This window comes from Heterodontus francisci, chromosome 11 (assembly GCF_036365525.1).
Source record: "Heterodontus francisci isolate sHetFra1 chromosome 11, sHetFra1.hap1, whole genome shotgun sequence".
NCBI lineage: Eukaryota > Metazoa > Chordata > Chondrichthyes > Heterodontiformes > Heterodontidae > Heterodontus > Heterodontus francisci.
Window position 1 is genome coordinate 16,503,417 of NC_090381.1, and position 18,640 is coordinate 16,522,056.

General features: G+C 46.2%; 1 protein-coding gene across 1 annotated transcript in view; it reads left to right on the forward strand.

Annotated features, from left to right (window-relative positions):
- The window catches only part of LOC137375109 (ephrin type-B receptor 1), an 826,129-nt gene that overhangs the window by 545,048 nt on the left and 262,441 nt on the right, over positions 1-18,640 (forward strand). The window contains exon 5 of the mRNA XM_068041741.1: positions 13,397-13,732. Within this exon, the coding sequence (XP_067897842.1) occupies positions 13,397-13,732 (336 nt within the window). The remainder of the gene's footprint in view (positions 1-13,396; positions 13,733-18,640) is intronic.

Here is an 18,640-nt window from a genome sequence, read left to right on the forward strand (position 1 = left end):
ATCTCCCCCTAACAAAGCCATGCTGACTATCCCCGATTAATTCCTGCCCCTCCAAGTAGAGATTAATCCTTTCCATCAGAATTTTTTGCAATAGTTTCCCTACCACTGATGTTAGACTCACTGGCCTCTAATTACCTGGTTTATCCCTGCTACCCTTCTTGAATAATGGTACCACATTCGCTGTCCTCCAAACCTCTGGTACTTCTCCTGTGGCCAGAGAGAATTTGAAAATTTGTGTCAGAGCCCCTGCTATCTCCTCCCTTGCCTCACATAACAGTCTGGGATTCATCTCATCTGGGCCTGGGGATTTATCCACTTTTAAGCCTGCTAAAACAACTAATACTTCCTCCCTTTCAATGCTAATATGTTCAAGTAAATCTCTACACCTACATTGTCCTTCTCCATAGATGAGAAGTAACCATTTAAAACCTCACCTGTGTCCTCCGGCTCCACACACAGATTGCCACTTTGGTCCCTAATGGGTCCTGTTCTTTCCCTGGTTATCCTCCTGCCCTTAATATACTTATAAAATGCCTTAGGATTTTCCTTTATCTTGCCCGCCAGCGTTTTTTCATGTCCCCTCTTCGCTCTCCGTGTTACTTTTTTAAGTACCCCCCTACACTTTCTATATTCCTCTAATGCCTCCGCTGTTTACAGTGCTCTGAATCTGCCATAAGCCTTTTTTTTTCCTGATCCAATCTTCTATATCTCTTGACATCCAGGTTCCCTGGACTTGTTGGTCCTACCCTGCACCTTAACGGGTACATGATGGAATACTCTCCACTTGCCTGGATGAGTGCAGCTCCAAAAACACTCAAGAAGCTCGACACCATCCAGGACAAAGCAGTCTGCTCGATTGGCACTCCATTTACCACCTTCAACATTCACTCCCTCCACCACCAACGCACAGTGGCAGCAGTGTGTACCATCTACAAGATGCACTGCAGCAACGCACCAAGGCTCCTTCGACAGCACCTTGCAAACCCGTGACCTCTACCACCGAGATGGACAAGGGCAGCAGATGCATGGGAACACAACCACCTGCAAGTTCCCCTTCAAATTACACACCATTCTGACTTGGAACTATATCGCCATTCCTTCACTGTCACTGAGTCAAAATCCTGAAACTCCCTTCCTAACAGCACTGTGGGTGTACCTACCTCACATGACTGCAGCGGTTCAAGAAGGCAGCTCACCACCACCTTCTCAAAGGCAGTTAGGGATGGGCAATAAATGCCGGCCTAGCCTGCGACGCCCACATCCTCCGAGCGAACAAAGAAAAGTGTCTGTAAGGATATTATAAGTACATCGTGGATCAAATGTTTGTAATTGGACTATAACTCCTTTAGTATACAGGGCAGGACTTCTAACTAGGGTTCCCAACGCTGCCTGAACATATTCCTGGAGGTTTCATCTTGTGATTCCGCCAACGCACTCTCACCATTAATCACCCGACACTTCCATCTCATGGTGCCTCGCCTCTCTACCCCAATTGGAATCCAAACAGACTCTTCATCACATGAATGAGTGATTCTGAACTATCAGTCAAACAAACGTAGTTCCCATTTTCAATATTTTTACAACTAATCAACAAAGTTATTTAAAAATGCAAGTAAAACACAAGTTGTTTTTTTAAAATTCCCCAATGATTTTTCTTGTGGACATTAATCTGTTATTGCTGGAGACTACAGGACAATCCGGGAGGATTGGTAACTCTACTTCTAACCAACCAGGTCAGAATAATAAAATCCTGTTTCTGTGTTCTAACAATAATTTGCTCGGGCATAGGAATGCTTTACCTCAGAAATTCCATGTCAGCTAACATTGGGTGCTGGGAGCTTAAACCAAAAGTTGGATGGCGACATCTAGCTCTCTAATAAGCTCAGGTCAACACAGAACCAAACAGAGAGAAGCCTGCCATCGATCCTATCATTTCTTTTAGTTCACTGCTGTCAGGATATGAGTGCCAGAAAATAACTTAAAAGGGCTCTTCGATGGACAATCTATTCAGATAATTTGCTCAATAATAACATGGTATTGTCTGACACACTTGACCACTTTCATAAGGCTCTTGGACAATCGATTACATTTTAGAAATACTTTTCTCATGCAGGATAATTTTAGCTGTTGAAGAGGGTCCAGAAATCAGTCTATGCCGTGCCTGTTTGTCAGGTGCTATTCGGACTACTAAGGCCTACAATATGGCAAATAGGAAGTGTGTGCCTGGAAGGCCACTGCCGAGCATATTGGGTAAGGGCAAACAAGAGACCTCCTTTACTCATACCTGAAGCAGGTGTAAGGCACTTTACACCTGCCAATAAGAATATGCTTACCACTCTCCAATACCGCTACAAGATGCACTGCAGCAACTCGCCAAGCCTCCTTTGACAGCACCTTCCAAACTCCCCACCTCTACCACCTAGAAGGACAAGGGCAGCAGACGCATAGGAACATCATCACCTGCGAGTTTTCCTGCAAGCCACACACCATCCTGACTTGGAACTATAGCACCGTTCCACTGTCGCGAGGTCAAAAACCGGGGACTCCCTTCCTCATGGCACTGTGGGTATACCTGCGCCAAAAAGACTGCGGCAGTTCAAGAACGTGGCTCACTAACAATCTTCTCAAGGGCAATTAGGGATGGGAAACAAATGCTGGCCTTGTGAGTGATGCTCACATTCCATGAAAGAGTAAAGCAAAAAAGTGGCCGTTCTTTGGGAGGGAGCCCATGACAGTAAGCTCTGCAAGACTATTCCACCACATAGGCCATTACAGTTGGATTTGATCCTCCCCTCAGCTGCTATCCATGCACTCTCTCAATTCCAGCCTAGGTTTCTGGGTAGCAGGACAGGTTTTCCCCTTTTCCAACCCATAGGCAGTGTTGTCAATTGTACCTTTCCTAACACCATCCCAGCTATGTCCAGTTAACTGGGCATGAACCAGCTATTAATGCTGGAACTTTCTGCCCAGCATCTTCCTGGTCCGCTCCCTCAGCCCTTCTGGCAGCTGACCCTGATCTCCAGTGAAATGTTTTATGGATATTGCACCTCATTTTACCTAGAGTTATTTCACCCTTCGAAGGTTCATTCCAGTGGTTTTCGTGAAGATAGTTGCGACCGGATCACAGGTCAGCTCAATTAACATCATTTTGGTGGTCTCCTGACAGATTCCTGCCTTTGTTGGGACCCTAACTTGGTGAGGTGAGGGAGGGAAGGCCAGTTGCAGGCCTGAGGCTCTGGTTTGGCTACGTCCAGGGTGGTTGAACTGGAAAGACACTTTTTAGAACCTAGTCATTGGGAGTGCAACCAATCGCCTTTGCACTGATTTATGTGTGCATTTAAGATGAAATCCCCTACTGCATGCCGTACTGGAAATGGACAGCAGGAACACTTTCTGAGCATCCTGCATTGCTACAATGATAGTGACTTAAGATGCAATATCTGATGTCGCTCTGTCAGTACTCAGTGAGTAGAATACATACATGGTGGTGGATATATCTAACAGCTATCAAGGGGGTAATTTTAACAAAATGCAGGTGAGTTGGGGTCAGGATTTTTTTTTTAAATACCCCATCCGTTTACTTCCTGTTTTAACAGAGACGGTACAAGAGGTGGGCAGCCAACCCTCTCCCAGGAGGCTTCATTGGCAGCCTATGATTTAACCTGCTTTGTGGGTTTAACCCTGGCTGGATGGGTTTTCCACACCTCGTGAAACCCGACAGCTGAAGGGAGGTGCGGACAGCTCTGGGGAAAGAGTAAGTACCTTTGCATCACTGCTTGTGGACCAGAAGGAGCAAGAGTGCTTTCCCACGAGAAGTTATCTTCATTCCTGCTTGTCATCAGGCACTCCCCATCCAAAGAAACCCCCAATATCGCGCCACAGAATCACACAGTGCAGAAGGAGGCCATTCAGCCCATCGTGTCCATACTGGCCCTCTGAAAGCGCAATACCCTCAGTTCCATTCCCCAGTCTTCTCCCCATAACCTTGCACATTCTTCCTTTTCATATAATGGTCTAATTCCCTTTTCAATGCTTCAGTTGAACCTGCCTCCATGTTCTCATGCTGTGCATTTCAGACCTTAACCACTCGCTGTGTGAAAACGTTTTTCCTCATGTCACTTTTGCTTCTCTTACCAAATACTTTAAATCTGTGCCCTCTCGTTCTCGATCCTTTCACAAGTGGGAACAGTTTCTCTCTATTGACTCTGTCCAGACCCCTCATGATTTTGAATAACTTTATCAAATCACCTCTCAGCCTTCTCTTCTCCAAGGAAAACAGTCCTAACTTCTTCAATCTAACTTCATAACTGAAATTCCTCATCCCTGGAACCATTCTTGTGAATCTTTTCTGTACTCTCTCCAATGCCCTCACATCTTTCCTCAAGTGTGGCACCACCTCAGGGATCGAGGAATGGACCTTAACCATCCCCAGTACTGGAGATTGGACCATTCCCCCTGTGACCACCTCTCTATCCCCATACCCACTATCCCAGCTGCTGGCTGCCTATCTGCTCCTGGGCACAGAGCTGGTGTAATTCCACTCTTGGTATGTTCGGCCCAGAGCCTCTCACCGTATCCGCGGCCCAGCTCCGCTCTCGGGGCCCCGCGGCCCAGCTCCGCTCTCGGGCACTGTTGTCTGATGACTCTTGCCTGTCTGTAGCTCAACTTCTTCCCAGGATCTGTGACCTAGCTCATTTCTTTACAATAGCATCAATATTTCAAAAACACCTTAATTGGCAATAAAGTGGTTTGGGACATCTTGAGGTTGCGAAAGGCACTATGGAAATGCACATTCTTTCTTCGCTTCTGTGTGGCGCAGCTCATTTCCCAGTATGGACGAAAAGCTCCATGGAGAAGAGGTGGAGGAGAGAAGAATATATACTAAAATATTTCTTCTTTGGCCTCCTTATCTCGAGAGACAATGGGTAAGCGACTGGAGGTGGTCAGTGGTGTGTGGAGCAGCGCCTGGAGTGGCTATAAAGGCCAATTCTAGAGTGACAGACTCTTCCACAGGTGCTGCAGAAAAATTTGTCTGTCGGGGCTGTTACACAGTTGGCTCTCTCCTTGCGCCTCTGTCTTTTTTCCTGCCAACTGCTAAGTCTCTTTGACTCGCCACACTTTAGCCCCGCCTTTATGGCTGTCCGCCAGCTCTGGCGATCGCTGGCAACTGACTCCCACGACTTGTGATCAATGTCACAGGATTTCATGTCACGTTTGCAGACGTCTTTAAAGCGGAGACATGGATGGCCGATGGGTCTGATACCAGTGGCGAGCTCGCTGTACAATGTGTCTTTGGGGATACTGCCAGCTTCCATGCGGCTCACATGGCCAAGCCATCTCAAGCGCTGCTGACTCAGTAGTGTGTATAAGCTGGGGATGTTGGCCGCCTCGAGAACTTCGGTGTTGGAGACACGCTCCTGCCACCTGATGCCAAGTATTCTCCGGAGGCAGCGAAGGTGGAATGAATTGAGACGTCGCTCTTGGCTGACATACGTTGTCCAGGCCTCGCTGCCATAGAGCAAGGTACTGAGGACACAGGCTTGATACACTCGGACTTTTGTGTTCTGTGTCAGTGCGCCATTTTCCCACATTCTCTTGGCCAGTCTGGACATAGCAGTGGAAGCCTTTCCCATGCGCTTGTTGATTTCTGCATCTAGAGACAGGTTACTGGTGATAGTTGAGCCTAGTTAGGTGAACTCTTGAACCACTAAAATATTAAAGGCAGGAATTAAAGGAGAAAAATCTTGATTAACCAACAATCCAGTTTTCAATCAGCCTGCTTGGGCTGACGAGAGAGAGAGTGTGTGTGTGTTAGTGCATGCTGAGTATATAAAGATACACTCAAAATATGTGTATCATCAAAATATCTAAGCAAGGTTATTTTGGAGGTGGGTATAATTGCTGTCATTCTCTTGTCTGTGTCTGCCCAGTGTCTCGTGGGGTTTATTTTTCAGCTCTTGTGATTTAAGGAGCCTTTTGTGTCTCCTGATTTTTATGGGTCAGTTGCATCAAATCGGGCCTCTGTTTCGAGGGTTCCTGAAGTGGCCAATTGCTGAGATACAGAACCAATCACTGAGTCTTATCACTGGCCTGACAATCTCACTGGCAGCACAATCACACAGCAAGAGTCTCCCCATGGAAAGGGCACTCACTGAACGATAAGAACAAAGTGTGATAGTTTGAGCCCATAAACCCCTGCATCTTTCAGGAAACATGTTTTCCTGTTTTATTTTGCTTCTGTTGCTGGCTTCTATGCAACATTTTAATGCCAGACGTCAAAGATAGCGATTGCACCGAAGGGTTGAGATTCTCTTGCCTCAATGCGTGCAACTGAGAAGATTTGCTCTGCAACATTTCCGACAAACTCATAAACAAGTTCTTTAAGAATGACTTTGCAATTTCTGTAGAAGTAGTAAACCAAGAAGATACCACAGACACATTTATATGTCGTCCCTGAACATAATTCTGTCCCCAAAATGGCAGCTGCCATACAGTAGAATTTACAACACAGAGAAGGGCCATTCAGCCTGACTAGTTTATGCTCCACATCAGCCTCCTCCTACCATACTTCATTTCACCCTCTCAACATATCAAAGAACAAAGAACAGTACAGCACAGGAACAGGCCATTCGGCCCTCCAAGCCTGCACCGATCTTGATGCCTGCCTAAACTAAAACCTTCTGCACTTCCGGGGACCGTATCCCTCTATTCCCATCCTATTCATGTATTTGTCAAGATGCCTCTTAAACGTCGCTATCATACCTGCTTCCACCACCTCCCCCGGCAGCAAGTTCCAGGCACTCACCACCCTCTGTGTAAAGAACTTGTCTCGCAGTGGTTAGCACCGCAGCCTCACAGCTCCAGCGACCCGGGTTCAATTCTGGGTACTGCCTGTGTGGAGTTTGCAAGTTCTCCCTGTGTCTGCGTGGGTTTCCTCCAGGTGCTCCGGTTTCCTCCCACATGCCAAAGACTTGCAGGTTGATAGGTAAATTGGCCATTAGCAATTGCCCCTAGTATAGGTAGGTGGTAGGGAAATATAGGGACAAGTGGGGATGTGGTAGGGATATGGAATTAGTGTAAGATTAGTATAAATGGATGGTTGATGGTCAGCACAGACTCGGTGGGCCGAAGGGCCTGTTTCAGTGCTGTATCTCTAAAACTAAAAAACTAAACTTTGCCCCTCACACTTATGTCCCCTCGTAACTGACTCTTCCACCCTGGGACAAAGCTTCTGACTGTCCACTCTGTCCATGCCACTCATAACTTTGTAAACCTCTATCATGTCGCCCCTCCACCTCCGTCGTTCCAGTGAAAACAATCCAAGTTTATCCAACCTCTCCTCATAGCTAATGCCCTCCAGACCAGGCAACATCCTGGTAAACCTCTTCTGTACCCTCTCCAAAGCCTCCACGTCCTTCTGGTAATGTGGCAACCAGAATTGCACGCAATATTCCAAGTGTGGCCTCACTAAGGTTCTGTACAGCTGCAGCATGACTTGCCAATTTTTATACTCTATGCCCCGACCGATGAAGGCAAGCATGCCGTATGGCTTCTTGACTACCTTATCCACCTGCGTTGCCACTTTCAGTGACCTGTAGACCTGTACGCCCAGACCTCTCTGCCTGTCAATACTCCTAAGGGTCCTGCCATTTATTGTATATTCTATCATTCTGTTCCTTTCTCCCTCTTGTGCTTATCTAACTTTCCCTTACGTGCATCTATGCCATTCACCTCAACCACTCCTTGTGCTAGCAAGTTCCATAGTCTCACCACTCTCTGGGTAAACAAGATTCTCCTGAATTTCCTATTGGATTTATTCGTGACTATCTTATGCTTAAGGTCTCCAGTTCTGGTCTTGACAACAAGCAGAAACATCCTGTCTATGTCTACTCTGTCAAACCCTTTCATAATCTTAAAGACCTCTATTAAGTCACTCCTCAGCCTTCTCTTTTCTGGAGAAAAGACCTCCTGCCTGTTCAGCCTTTCCTGATGTGTCGAACCTCTCAGCTCCAGTATCAGTTGTTCATGGAGGGGAAAAAAAACATAAAAGAAACCGAATTCAGACTTCGTACACAAACATTCATATTTTTCTCAAAAAATCCTAAAAGCAGCCAAAAAGTGTTGACTCTTGTCGCCAATGAGCTGTTTAAGTGCTTCACTCACGCTCCCTTTTTGACATCTATTGAGAGTGCAAGTCCATATTTTGTCACCTTGGGTTACACCGAGGATCTTTATTTGCTTTATTCTAGTTTGATAACAGTGTCATTGCTCATCAGATACTGGTCCCATGTCACTTCTTGCTGACTCACATGATTCGATGGTAGGAGCCAGCTGTCCACCAGTGACCTCTTGCTGTAACGTGGTGCACCCCATACCGCATGAGACATATCTGGGTTGGGATGATGTTGATGAATCACAAGAGCTTTAATCTTGTGGTTTATGATGTCATCCCAGTCCCTTGATGTATGAAACTATACATGTTGTATCAGCGTACCTGGGCTTCTGCCTAAATGTCTCTTTCTCTTGGTATAGTGGAAGTGTTAACCTGTTTGAAAGAAAGCAGTAAAATCTTCCACTGAAATGGTGCAGTGAACAATTCTGACAAATGCAGTAAGCTAGTTTCCCATGGCGTCATTCTGTCTGTCTGCCCAACAGTCTGTCATCTGCCTGTCCATTGTTTGTCTCTCTGTCGCTCTTTGGGGGGGTGGAATTTTATGCTCTTCCCACATGGTGGGTTGGAAGTGGGAAGAGCATATAATTGGGTGGGATGATGGCGGAGGGACCTCGCCACCATCTTGCCCTCCACCAAAATGAAGTCCAGAGTGAAACGGCCTGTGATCGGCCTTCCCGCCCAGCCGCCAATTGAGGCCCTTAACTGGACAAATAATGTCCAATTGAGACCCTCATCCTGCCACCGCCACAGTTAGCTGAGCAGCGGGTGGCCCTGTCACCGCACGGCAAGAAAAACCATGCGGGCTGCTTGCTGGTTCTGGGATGGGTGGGTGGGTGGGGGGGTTCCTACATTAAAAGGCACTTAGTGTCTGAACACCCGACATCGGGAAGCAGTGAGGCTACAGAGAGCCACCTCCTGAGCCTGCTGCTGATCCCCCACTACACCACTCCCCCACAACCCCCACACCATGAGAATCTTCCTGCCTTGACCTACCTGTCGCCTGGGTCCAGCGCCGCTCCTGGGCCTCGGGTATGTGCTCCACCAGCAGCAACCACCGCCTCTGCTGTGGTGCTGCTCAGTTAGAGACATGCGGCCTCTGATTGGCTGGCAGCTCTCAGAGGGCAGGACTTCTGTCGCCAGAGTCCTTGATCTTGTGGAAGGCCCACCGCTGTCCAATTAAGTGCCTAATTGATATTATTTTTCGTGGGCCTCCCACAGAAGCGGCGACACAGGGTTCTCAACGTCGCTTTTGCCGGATATCAAGAACCCCATCGCCCGGATAAAATCACAACCTCTGTTTCTCTGTCTGTCTATTGATCTATATAATCTTTCCATCTCCATGTATTTAACTATCCATTTGTCCAACTCTCTGCCTGTCTATTGATCTTTTGACCTGTCCATCTCTTTGTCTACCTGTTGATCTATCTGTCCCTCTCTCTATCTATTGATCTATCTGACTGACCTACATTAACAATGATGACACTTCAAAAGTATTTTATTGGCTGTAAAGTGCTTTGAGACATCCGGTGGTCATGAAAGGCACTATATAATGCAAGTCTTTTTTATTGCCTTGACTCTCTATCTATCAGTTCATCTATCAATCTATCTGTGTGTTTATCTATGGCCAGAATTTTACGCTTGTTGGACAGGAGCCGTCCACCGACTGAAAAGCCAGTGGCAATCCCGCCTTCACCGGGCCTGGGAATCCAGTCCGCATTTTATGGTCCCCAGGACCTTAATTGATCTGAGGCGGGACTTCCACCTCATTGAGGCTGGAAGTCCTGCCTAATGGAGCCACTGGCCAATCAGTGGGCTGGCATCTCTTAGTCCCAGCAGTGCCACTGGGAGCAGTAGCCACTGCTGGGACTACAACCCAGAAGGAAGAGGAAGGACAGCCCCTGAAAAGAAATGAGTTTTTGGGGCTTTTCCTGGGGTGATTAGTTGCGCCCCGGCGAGGCAAGTGGGGTCAATTGGGGGCGCGGGGGACATGTTGGGCATTGGGAGTGATTGGGGCATTGGGGGCACCCTCCGTCAGGCACAGTGTGCCTGAACAGGAGTGTCCTAGCCCCAGGCCAGCAGAAGGCCACCTACTTTCTACAGGCAGCTTTTCTCTGGCCTGGGCTGCCTGCTTGCCAACGGTAAAATCCCCATGGTGGCAGGTGGAGGCCCTTAAGTGGCCGTTAACTGGCAGGGTCGGGAAGGGCCCCCCCAGCCTTCCACTCCGTTTTACGCAACCCTCCCACCCTGCCACATTCCCACTCTTTTTGGGAGACACTGTAAAACTCCTGCCTATGTCTCTTTCTATCTGTCTCTAATTTCCTGTCTCTGTCTCTCTTTGTGTCACTTTCTGTCCATTTTCTCTCCGTCTGTTTTCCTCTCTCTGACTTATCCCTGGTCGCTCTGTTATTTTCTCTCTCTATTGGTCCAGATAGCATCCTGGTAATAGTGCTGAAGGCATGTGCTCCAGAACCAACCTCAATTCTAACCAAGCTATTGCAGTACATCTACAACACTGGCATCTGCCAACCAATTGCAAAGTTGCGCAGGTATGTCTTGTCCACAAAAAGCAGGACAAATCTATCCCAGCCAATTGCCATCCTACCAGCCTACTATTAATCATCAACAAAGTGATGGAAGGAGTCACCAACAGTGCTATTATGTGGCATTTGCTCACCAATAACCCACTCACCACTACTCAGTTAGATTCCAACTGATCTCATTAGAGCCTTGGTCCAAATGTGGACTAAAGGGCTGAATCCCAGAGATGAGGTGTAAGTGACTGCCTTTGACATCGAGGCAGTATTTGACTGAGTGTGGGATCAAGGAGCTCTAGTAAAATTGAAGTCAATGGGAATCAGGGGGAAAACTCTCCGCTGGCTAGAGTCATACTTAGCATAAAGGAAGGAGCAAGCAACATCCATGCCACATAAGCGCCAGGCAATGACCACATCCAAAAATAAAATCTTCCCTTAACATTCAACAGCATTACCATTGCCGAATTCCCCAATATCAATATCTGGAGGGTTATCATTGACCAGAAACTTAATTGGGCCAGCCACATAAATGCTGAGGTTACAAGAGCAGGTCAAAGGTTGGGAATTCTTTGGCAAATGACTCGCCTCCTGACTCCCCAATGCCTGTCCACCATCTACAAGGCACAAGTCAGGAGTGTGATGGAATACTCGACACTTACCTGGATGGGTGCAGCTCCAACAGCACTCAGGAAGCTCAACATCATCCAGGACAAAGCAGCCCGTTTGATCAGCACCCCATCCACCACCTTAAACATTCACCTCCACTGCTGGGAACAGTGTGTACTAACTACAGTAAAAGCAAAATACTGCAGATGCTGGAAATCTGAAATAAAAACAAGGAATGCTGGAAATACTCAGGTCTGGCAGCATCTGTGGAGAGAGAAGCAGAGTTAAAGTTTCAGGTCAGTGACCCTTCATCAGAACTAGCAAATGTTAGAAATGTAATCGTTTTTCAGCAAATAAAGCGGGGGGTGGGGCAAGAGATAACAAAAGGCAAGCTGTTGATAGGGCAAAGGGTCACAGAGAATAACTGACCCGAAGGTCATGGAGCAAAGGCACACAGTATGTTAATGGTGTGCTGAAAGGCAAAGCATTAGTGCAGAGAGGGGGTTAATTGACAGAAAAATGAACAGCCCTGGCCGAAAGCACAAACATGAAAAAACAGTGTGTAGGCACATGGTAAAAAAATGAATGATGAAACAAACTAAAATAAAATAAACAAATAAAAAAAGAAAAAATAACTAAAAATAAAAATGGGGGCCTGTCATGCTCTGAAATTATTGAACTCAATGTTCAGTCCGGCAGGCTGTAGCGTGCCTAATCAGTAAATGAGATGCTGTTCCTTGAGCTTGTGTTGATGTTCACTGGAATACTGCAGCAATCCCAGGACAGAGATGTGGGCATGAGAGCAGGGGTGTGTGTTGAAATGGCCAGCAACCAGAAGGTCGGAATAATGCTTTTGGACTGAGCGGAGGTGTTCTGCAATGTGGTCACCCAATCTGCATTTGGTCTCCTCTACATTGGTCTCCTTTGTCTTTCAGCACATCATTAACATACCGTTTGCCTTTGCTCCATTACCTTCAGGTCAGTTATTCTCTGTGATCTTCTCTCTTATCAACAGCTTGCCTTTTGTTATCTCTTGCCCCACTCCCACTTTATTTGCTTAAAACCTATTACGTTTCTAACATTTGCTAGTTCTGATGAAGGGTCACTGACCTGAAACGTTAACTCTGCTTCTCTCTCCACAGATGCTGCCAGACCTGCTGAGTATTTCCAGCATTTCTTGTTTTTATGTGCTATCTACAAGATGTACTGCTTCAACTCCCCAAGGCTCCTTCGACTGCACCTTCCAAACCCGCGACCTCTTCCAGCTGGAAGAACAAGGGGAGCAGGCGCATGGGAACACACCACCTGCAAGTTCCTCTCCAAGTCATACACCATCCTGACTTGGAGCTTTACAAAATACAATGTATAATACATAATTCGCATAGTGGTGCAGAGGAATATCTCAGAATAATACAAGCTACGTTATAGGGACTAACACTCTATATGTTACACAATAGTACACTCATTTAATTGAGAGAGGCCAAGTTTTGATCTTGTACATATGCACCTTAGAGCCAGGATTAAGATAAATACAAAACAAACAATAGAAATTGAATTTAATCCTGCGTGGGTTTTGAAGTTGATGAATACTCATCAGGGAGAGCTTGCTATTGGTGCTGCATAGTGAGATTACCTCCTGTTAAACTGATGGTTCAAAATCAGAAGAGCAAATAATTGGAGTGGGCAATAGAGATACTATTGCAGAAAGACTGACTTACAGTAATTGGCAGGTTCTTTTCTCCTTGGTCGATTAGCTCACTTGGCTAGATAGCTAACATGTGATACAAAAAGACACCAACAACACAGGTTCAATCCCTGTATCAGCTATAGTAGTTTGTGGAGACCTGCCCTCATGCTTGTGTAGTGGTGACCCTCAAGCTATACATCACAAACTGTCCCTTTTAAATGGGAGAGATGCCTATGGTCCTTTGGGACTATGACTACAACAACTCTGCTTGCAGTAGGAATCTTTTAAATATAAGCTGGGTAATTTAAACTTGTTTCCTTTGTACTTTGTGGTGCCTGCTTCCAGATTGTTGTTTCTTGAGCAACCTCTTTATAACAGTCTGTCTTATGTTTGTAGGTGTTCCATCAGGCCCACGTAATGTGATATCCAGTGTGAACGAGACCTCCATCATCCTGGAATGGAACCCACCACGTGACGTTGGCGGGCGTGACGACGTCATGTACAACATCGTTTGCAAGAAGTGCCGCAGCAACCGTAAGCTGTGCACCCGGTGTGACGAGAACGTGGAGTTTGTGCCGCGGCAGTTCGGCCTGACGGAAACCAGAGTGTTCATCAGCAGCCTTTGGGCGCACACTCCATACACGTTTGAGATTCAGGCTGTCAATGGAGTCTCCGGCAAGAGTACGTACTCACCACAGCACGTGTCTGTCAATGTGACCACCAACCAAGCTGGTAAGTGACTGTTGGACCCCTCTCCTTCATCTGATGTGCCTCATACCAATCCATCCTCATTAATTCCTCTTCATTGTTCCTCAGTTTTTGTCAATTCTCTTTCTCCAACAATGTCACATGCCTCAACGCACTACCAACACATTACACACCATGAGTTACTCAACTCAAACCACTTCTTCAGCATGTGAATCACATCACTGCCAGAAACTTTGCCTTCTTTGCCTTCACCTGTCCTGATATCTCCATACGTGGCTTGGTTTAGTTTAGTTTAGAGATACAGCACTGAAACAGGCCCTTCGGCCCACCGAGTCTGTGCCGACCATCAACCACCCATTTATACTAATCCTACACTAATCCCATATTCCTACCACATCCCCACCTGTCCCTATATTTCCCTACCACCTACCTAAACTAGGGGCAATTTATAATGGCCAATTTACCTATCAACCTGCAAGTCTTTCGGCTTGTGGGTGGAAACCGGAGCACCCGGAGAAAACCCACGCAGACACAGGGAGAACTTGCAAACTCCACACAGGCAGTACCCGGAATCGAACCCGGTTAAATTTTGTTTTAGAATGCTCCTGTGCAGCGCCTTGGGATGTTTTACCACATTACAAATTCTATATAAATGCAAGTTGTTGTTGGAACTGGAAGGAAACAAAATAACAGAAGAAAAGGAACTCAATGCTCAAATTGCGATATCACTTAGGATGTCTGAAGAGGGTTCAATGCATTAAAAATGTTGTTTAAATGGAAGGAAGGGCATCATCTTGTGCCGTATTTTTTCAAACTCTTGTGTTTATGTTTGATGAAAATTCAATTTGTTTTAACTGATATACTGCAATTTGTGTAAATCTGTGATTTACTGCTCCTAATAAACCTAATCTGGCCCTGAAATGAAGCCAGTGTACCGCCCAACTTAGCAAAGAGTTTAATGAATGTGTGTAGATGTGTGGGGAGAGTTGCTATCATGTAATTTTTGTCAACATGATTGTGTATGGGAAAAGATAGCAGGTTTCCTAGTTTCTGGCTCCGCCTGATATATCATTCCTCTGTAAATGAGCAGGTGCCTGTGCACACTGATGATTGAGCATTGGGAAAAATCTGTAGAGCTGAGAGAATTGCAAATTGGATTCCGAGTTCTCAGCATGGCTGCTAGGTGTTACATGGTCGATGACAGTCCAACTGAGAGTGTTGTAAGGAAAAGATATATTTATATCAACACTCCTTTTCTGACTTAGGAAGGTGGAAGAAGTCAATGCTAGAGAATACGCGCTAGGCGGTTGAGTGAGCAGAGTCAGCATCAAGTGGTCATAGGTAACCAGTTCTTCCTGATTTAGTGGAGCCACCGTTTTAACACTGGGCAGCTGTGAGTGTTAGAAGAGGCAGGGAAGACCCATGGTTACACCAGCAGGCGGTTTGGCCCATTTTAACTGTCGGCTCTCGTATAAATGTTCAACGATAGACTTACCACTCAAACCTGGAGGGAATGACGAGGAGGCAGAGGGCAGGAGCTGGATTTGGGAGGGCAGGAGGCCTGAGGGAATGTTGTAAGGTAAGTGTTTGGAGAGAAGGGCTTGGTCATGGAAGGCAAGCCCAGTACATGGGGAGCTCGTGGTTTCTTTGTCGATCAGAGGAGCACTGCCCAGGCCTCTTCTGGCTAAGATTCTGGCACCTGTTAGGTTTCAGTGGCAGCTTCAGCAGGTAAAATCATGGCGGAGTCCGAGACATCATGAGACCCCTAACATTTATATATTAATGAGACGCTTGCCCCATCTGCTTGTGGCTAGTGCTGCTGCTGCTGCCTAAGACACCTGGGCCTAAAATGAATGCTGGCATAAATGCACAGGAAACCCAGTGGAAAGCGTCTGGCTGCCATCTTAGCTGATGGACTGGCAGGGTTAAAATTGGGTCTTCGGTCTCTCCTACTCCAGGGGCATGGTGGCTCACACCCCATGACTCTCAGTGGAATGCCCCAGTGTAGCTGTTTGAAAAACAAAATGACTTCCTATCGCAATTCTTTATGCAGCCAAAAATAAGAGGGACGCCCTCGAGCAGGAGCTCGGTGTCAGCGTGACTAACCCTTATGTGTTTAACCTCCCAGCTGTGAAGTGTGCTTTATTATTAGAGCAACAGAGGTTGAAACATGATGTCAGCTTTAATTTCAATTGCAGTCTGGCTATCGCCGTTCCATTGGTTTTACAGTCAGCCCTTTACATGCTGTGTTGAAAGGCTCTATTATCCAGATATTCCTCTAGGACAGGGAAGAAAATATGTCATTTCCCAGCCTGAATGCAAAGGTTTTTTTATAGTAATCAGCAAGAAATATATTCCATGCTGCGCACTCACCATCCAAGTTCTAATCTTCCTGTTCCTTTAACTTTAGCAGGAAGGATGGTGCTCAAGGCAGACTGTGTTCCGAAGCATTTGTGGAATGACATTGGTTGTGCTATATGTCCCTGTATTTATAAATCAGACAGTGACTTGTACACCCATTTGTACTGTGAACGTGTCGTTTTATTTAGAATGTACGTCAGACAACAGAGGAAGTTACTTCCTTGTCTCCTTACGGCCATCAGTTGCGTGTATCCTCCTGCCTACTTTGATACCACGTTGGCCTTCTGCTCCATCCATGGTTTTCAATTGTTGCGTCTGATTTCCTGTCAGGCTGAGAGCTCGGGCAGACCATCTGTTGTGAGACCTTTGTGCCTCTCTCTCTCAGGCTGCCCGATGAGTCATCCTGATTTATGTTTCCCTTTTTCTTTCTTGCCGCCTCCCTCCCCCAGTGAAGAGTTGTGGGGTGGGATGAGATTGCTTCAACATCAGCTGTGTGCACAATGCATGGGGTGTCTCCTCAACAGAGTAGCAATGGGAGCTTGGTAAGAGTGGGAATGTGGTGCACAGGGGGAAGGAGGCCCGAAGGGGCATCAGTAAATATATAAAGAAACAGAATAATTAATTAGATCTAAAGAGAATATTTTAAAGTAAAATGATGGGACAGTTAAGACCTTTGCCCTACAATTCCTGTGGGAAATTCAGGATGCTTCATATGTCTCCAGTTGCTTGAACTTGAGCTAAGGGTTTCTGAGCTTGAGGAGCAGCTGGTGTCACTGCAGGGCATACAGGAGGCTGAGAATTTCCTAGAACACACGTTCCAGGAGATGAGCACTGCACCCCCGCCCCCCACCCAAACTACAGAGAGTTCAGATGAATGCGAAAATGGTGTCCATCTAGCAGGGTAGGAGGATGCAGAAACAGACATAGGCTTAGGAGAAGAAGAAAAACTCAAGAAAATGATTTAATTTTGCTCAGAAGCAAACCATCTCGAGTTTGCTGGAGCTGGGCATCTCAGGACCATGCCCCGTGAGTTAGACTTTGTCACTCACCCTTCGGCTGGAAAAATATTACGTCCTTCAAGTTGTTAGATGTGGCATGGACTCGATGGGCTAAATGGCCTCTTTCTGTACCATTATGACTCTGACTCTATGATGTGTGAGCTGATGTAACGGCGCGGGGAGGGTAACAGGGCATCTAGGACCTTGTGACTGACAGGACCAACAGTTTATCTCCTGAACCAATGAGATTTAAGGATAAAGAATGAAACAGAGGAACAACAGAGCAGGAAGTAGGGTGAATTAGAGGCAAATCCGAACAGAAAGAGAAATAAAGAGAAGGAAAGAAAGATTGGATTAAGAGAGTAAGACAAAGAGACGGAAAGGAAAAGTCTCTAAGAGCAATTTACTACCAACGGGAGTGAGATGCCACTGTTTAAATTGTTCCCTTTCTGGGATGGTGAGTTTTAGTCCCATTGCAGGAAGATAAATTACCTCATTAAAGAGGCCCTTACATCATCAAGTACCAGTCCTTACTCTCTGCCGTGAGTTTCATTAGTGTGAAAATGCAACAATTTCATGGGGAGATCGAGGTCTCGCTGCCATTTGCACAAAGCTAACAGTGGAGTGGCACAAATGATCTGGCTGTTTGTGGTGATTCGTAACTAATGGCGTCTCTGTTTCTCATCAGAAGTTGATGGATTATTCAAGCACTAATTGTACAGGGTTTTGGTGAGACCACTTCTGGAGTACTGTCTGCAGTTTTGGTATCCACATTTAAGAAAGGATATACTTGTTCTGGAGACACTACAGCGACGGTTCATTAAATTGGTCCCTGGGATGATGGGGTTGTACTATGATGAGAGGCTGTTTAAATTGGGCCTATACTCTGTGGAGTTTAGAAGAATGAGAAGTGATCTCATTAAAACATACAAGATTCTGAAGGGTCTGGATGGGGGGGGTAGACACTGAGAGATTGATTCTGCTGGTTGGGGAATTTCTGGATAAGGGGCTGATCATTTAGGACTGAGATGAAGAGAAATTACTTCACTCAAAGGGTTGTGAATCTTTGGTATTCTTTACCCCAGAGATTTGTGGATGCTCCATCGTTGAATACGTTTAAGGCTGGGATAGACAGAATTTTGGTGTCTCAGGGAATCAGGGGATATGGCAAGTGGGCAAGGAAGTGGAGTTGAAGCCTAAGATTAGCCATCATATTGAATGGCTGAGCAGGTTCGATGGGCCATGTGGTCTACTCCTGTTCCTGTGTTATAATAACAGTGTGTGCATTAAATTCATCATTATTTTGCCAGAAAAATTCTGTTCATTTTATATGCTTATGTCTCATGGTTTGCAGTTTCCCCACATAAGTGCCAGCTTGGCTGAGCTGGCAGCACACTCACTCTTGAGTTTGAACTTGTGGGCTCATTTTTAAAAATGTTTTTATGGCCATCGCTGGCAAGGACAGCATTTATTGCCATCCCTAATTCCCCTTGAGAAGGTGATGGTGACCTGCCTTCTTGAACTGCTGCAGTCCATGTGGCGTAGGTACACACACAGTGCTGTTAGAGAGGAA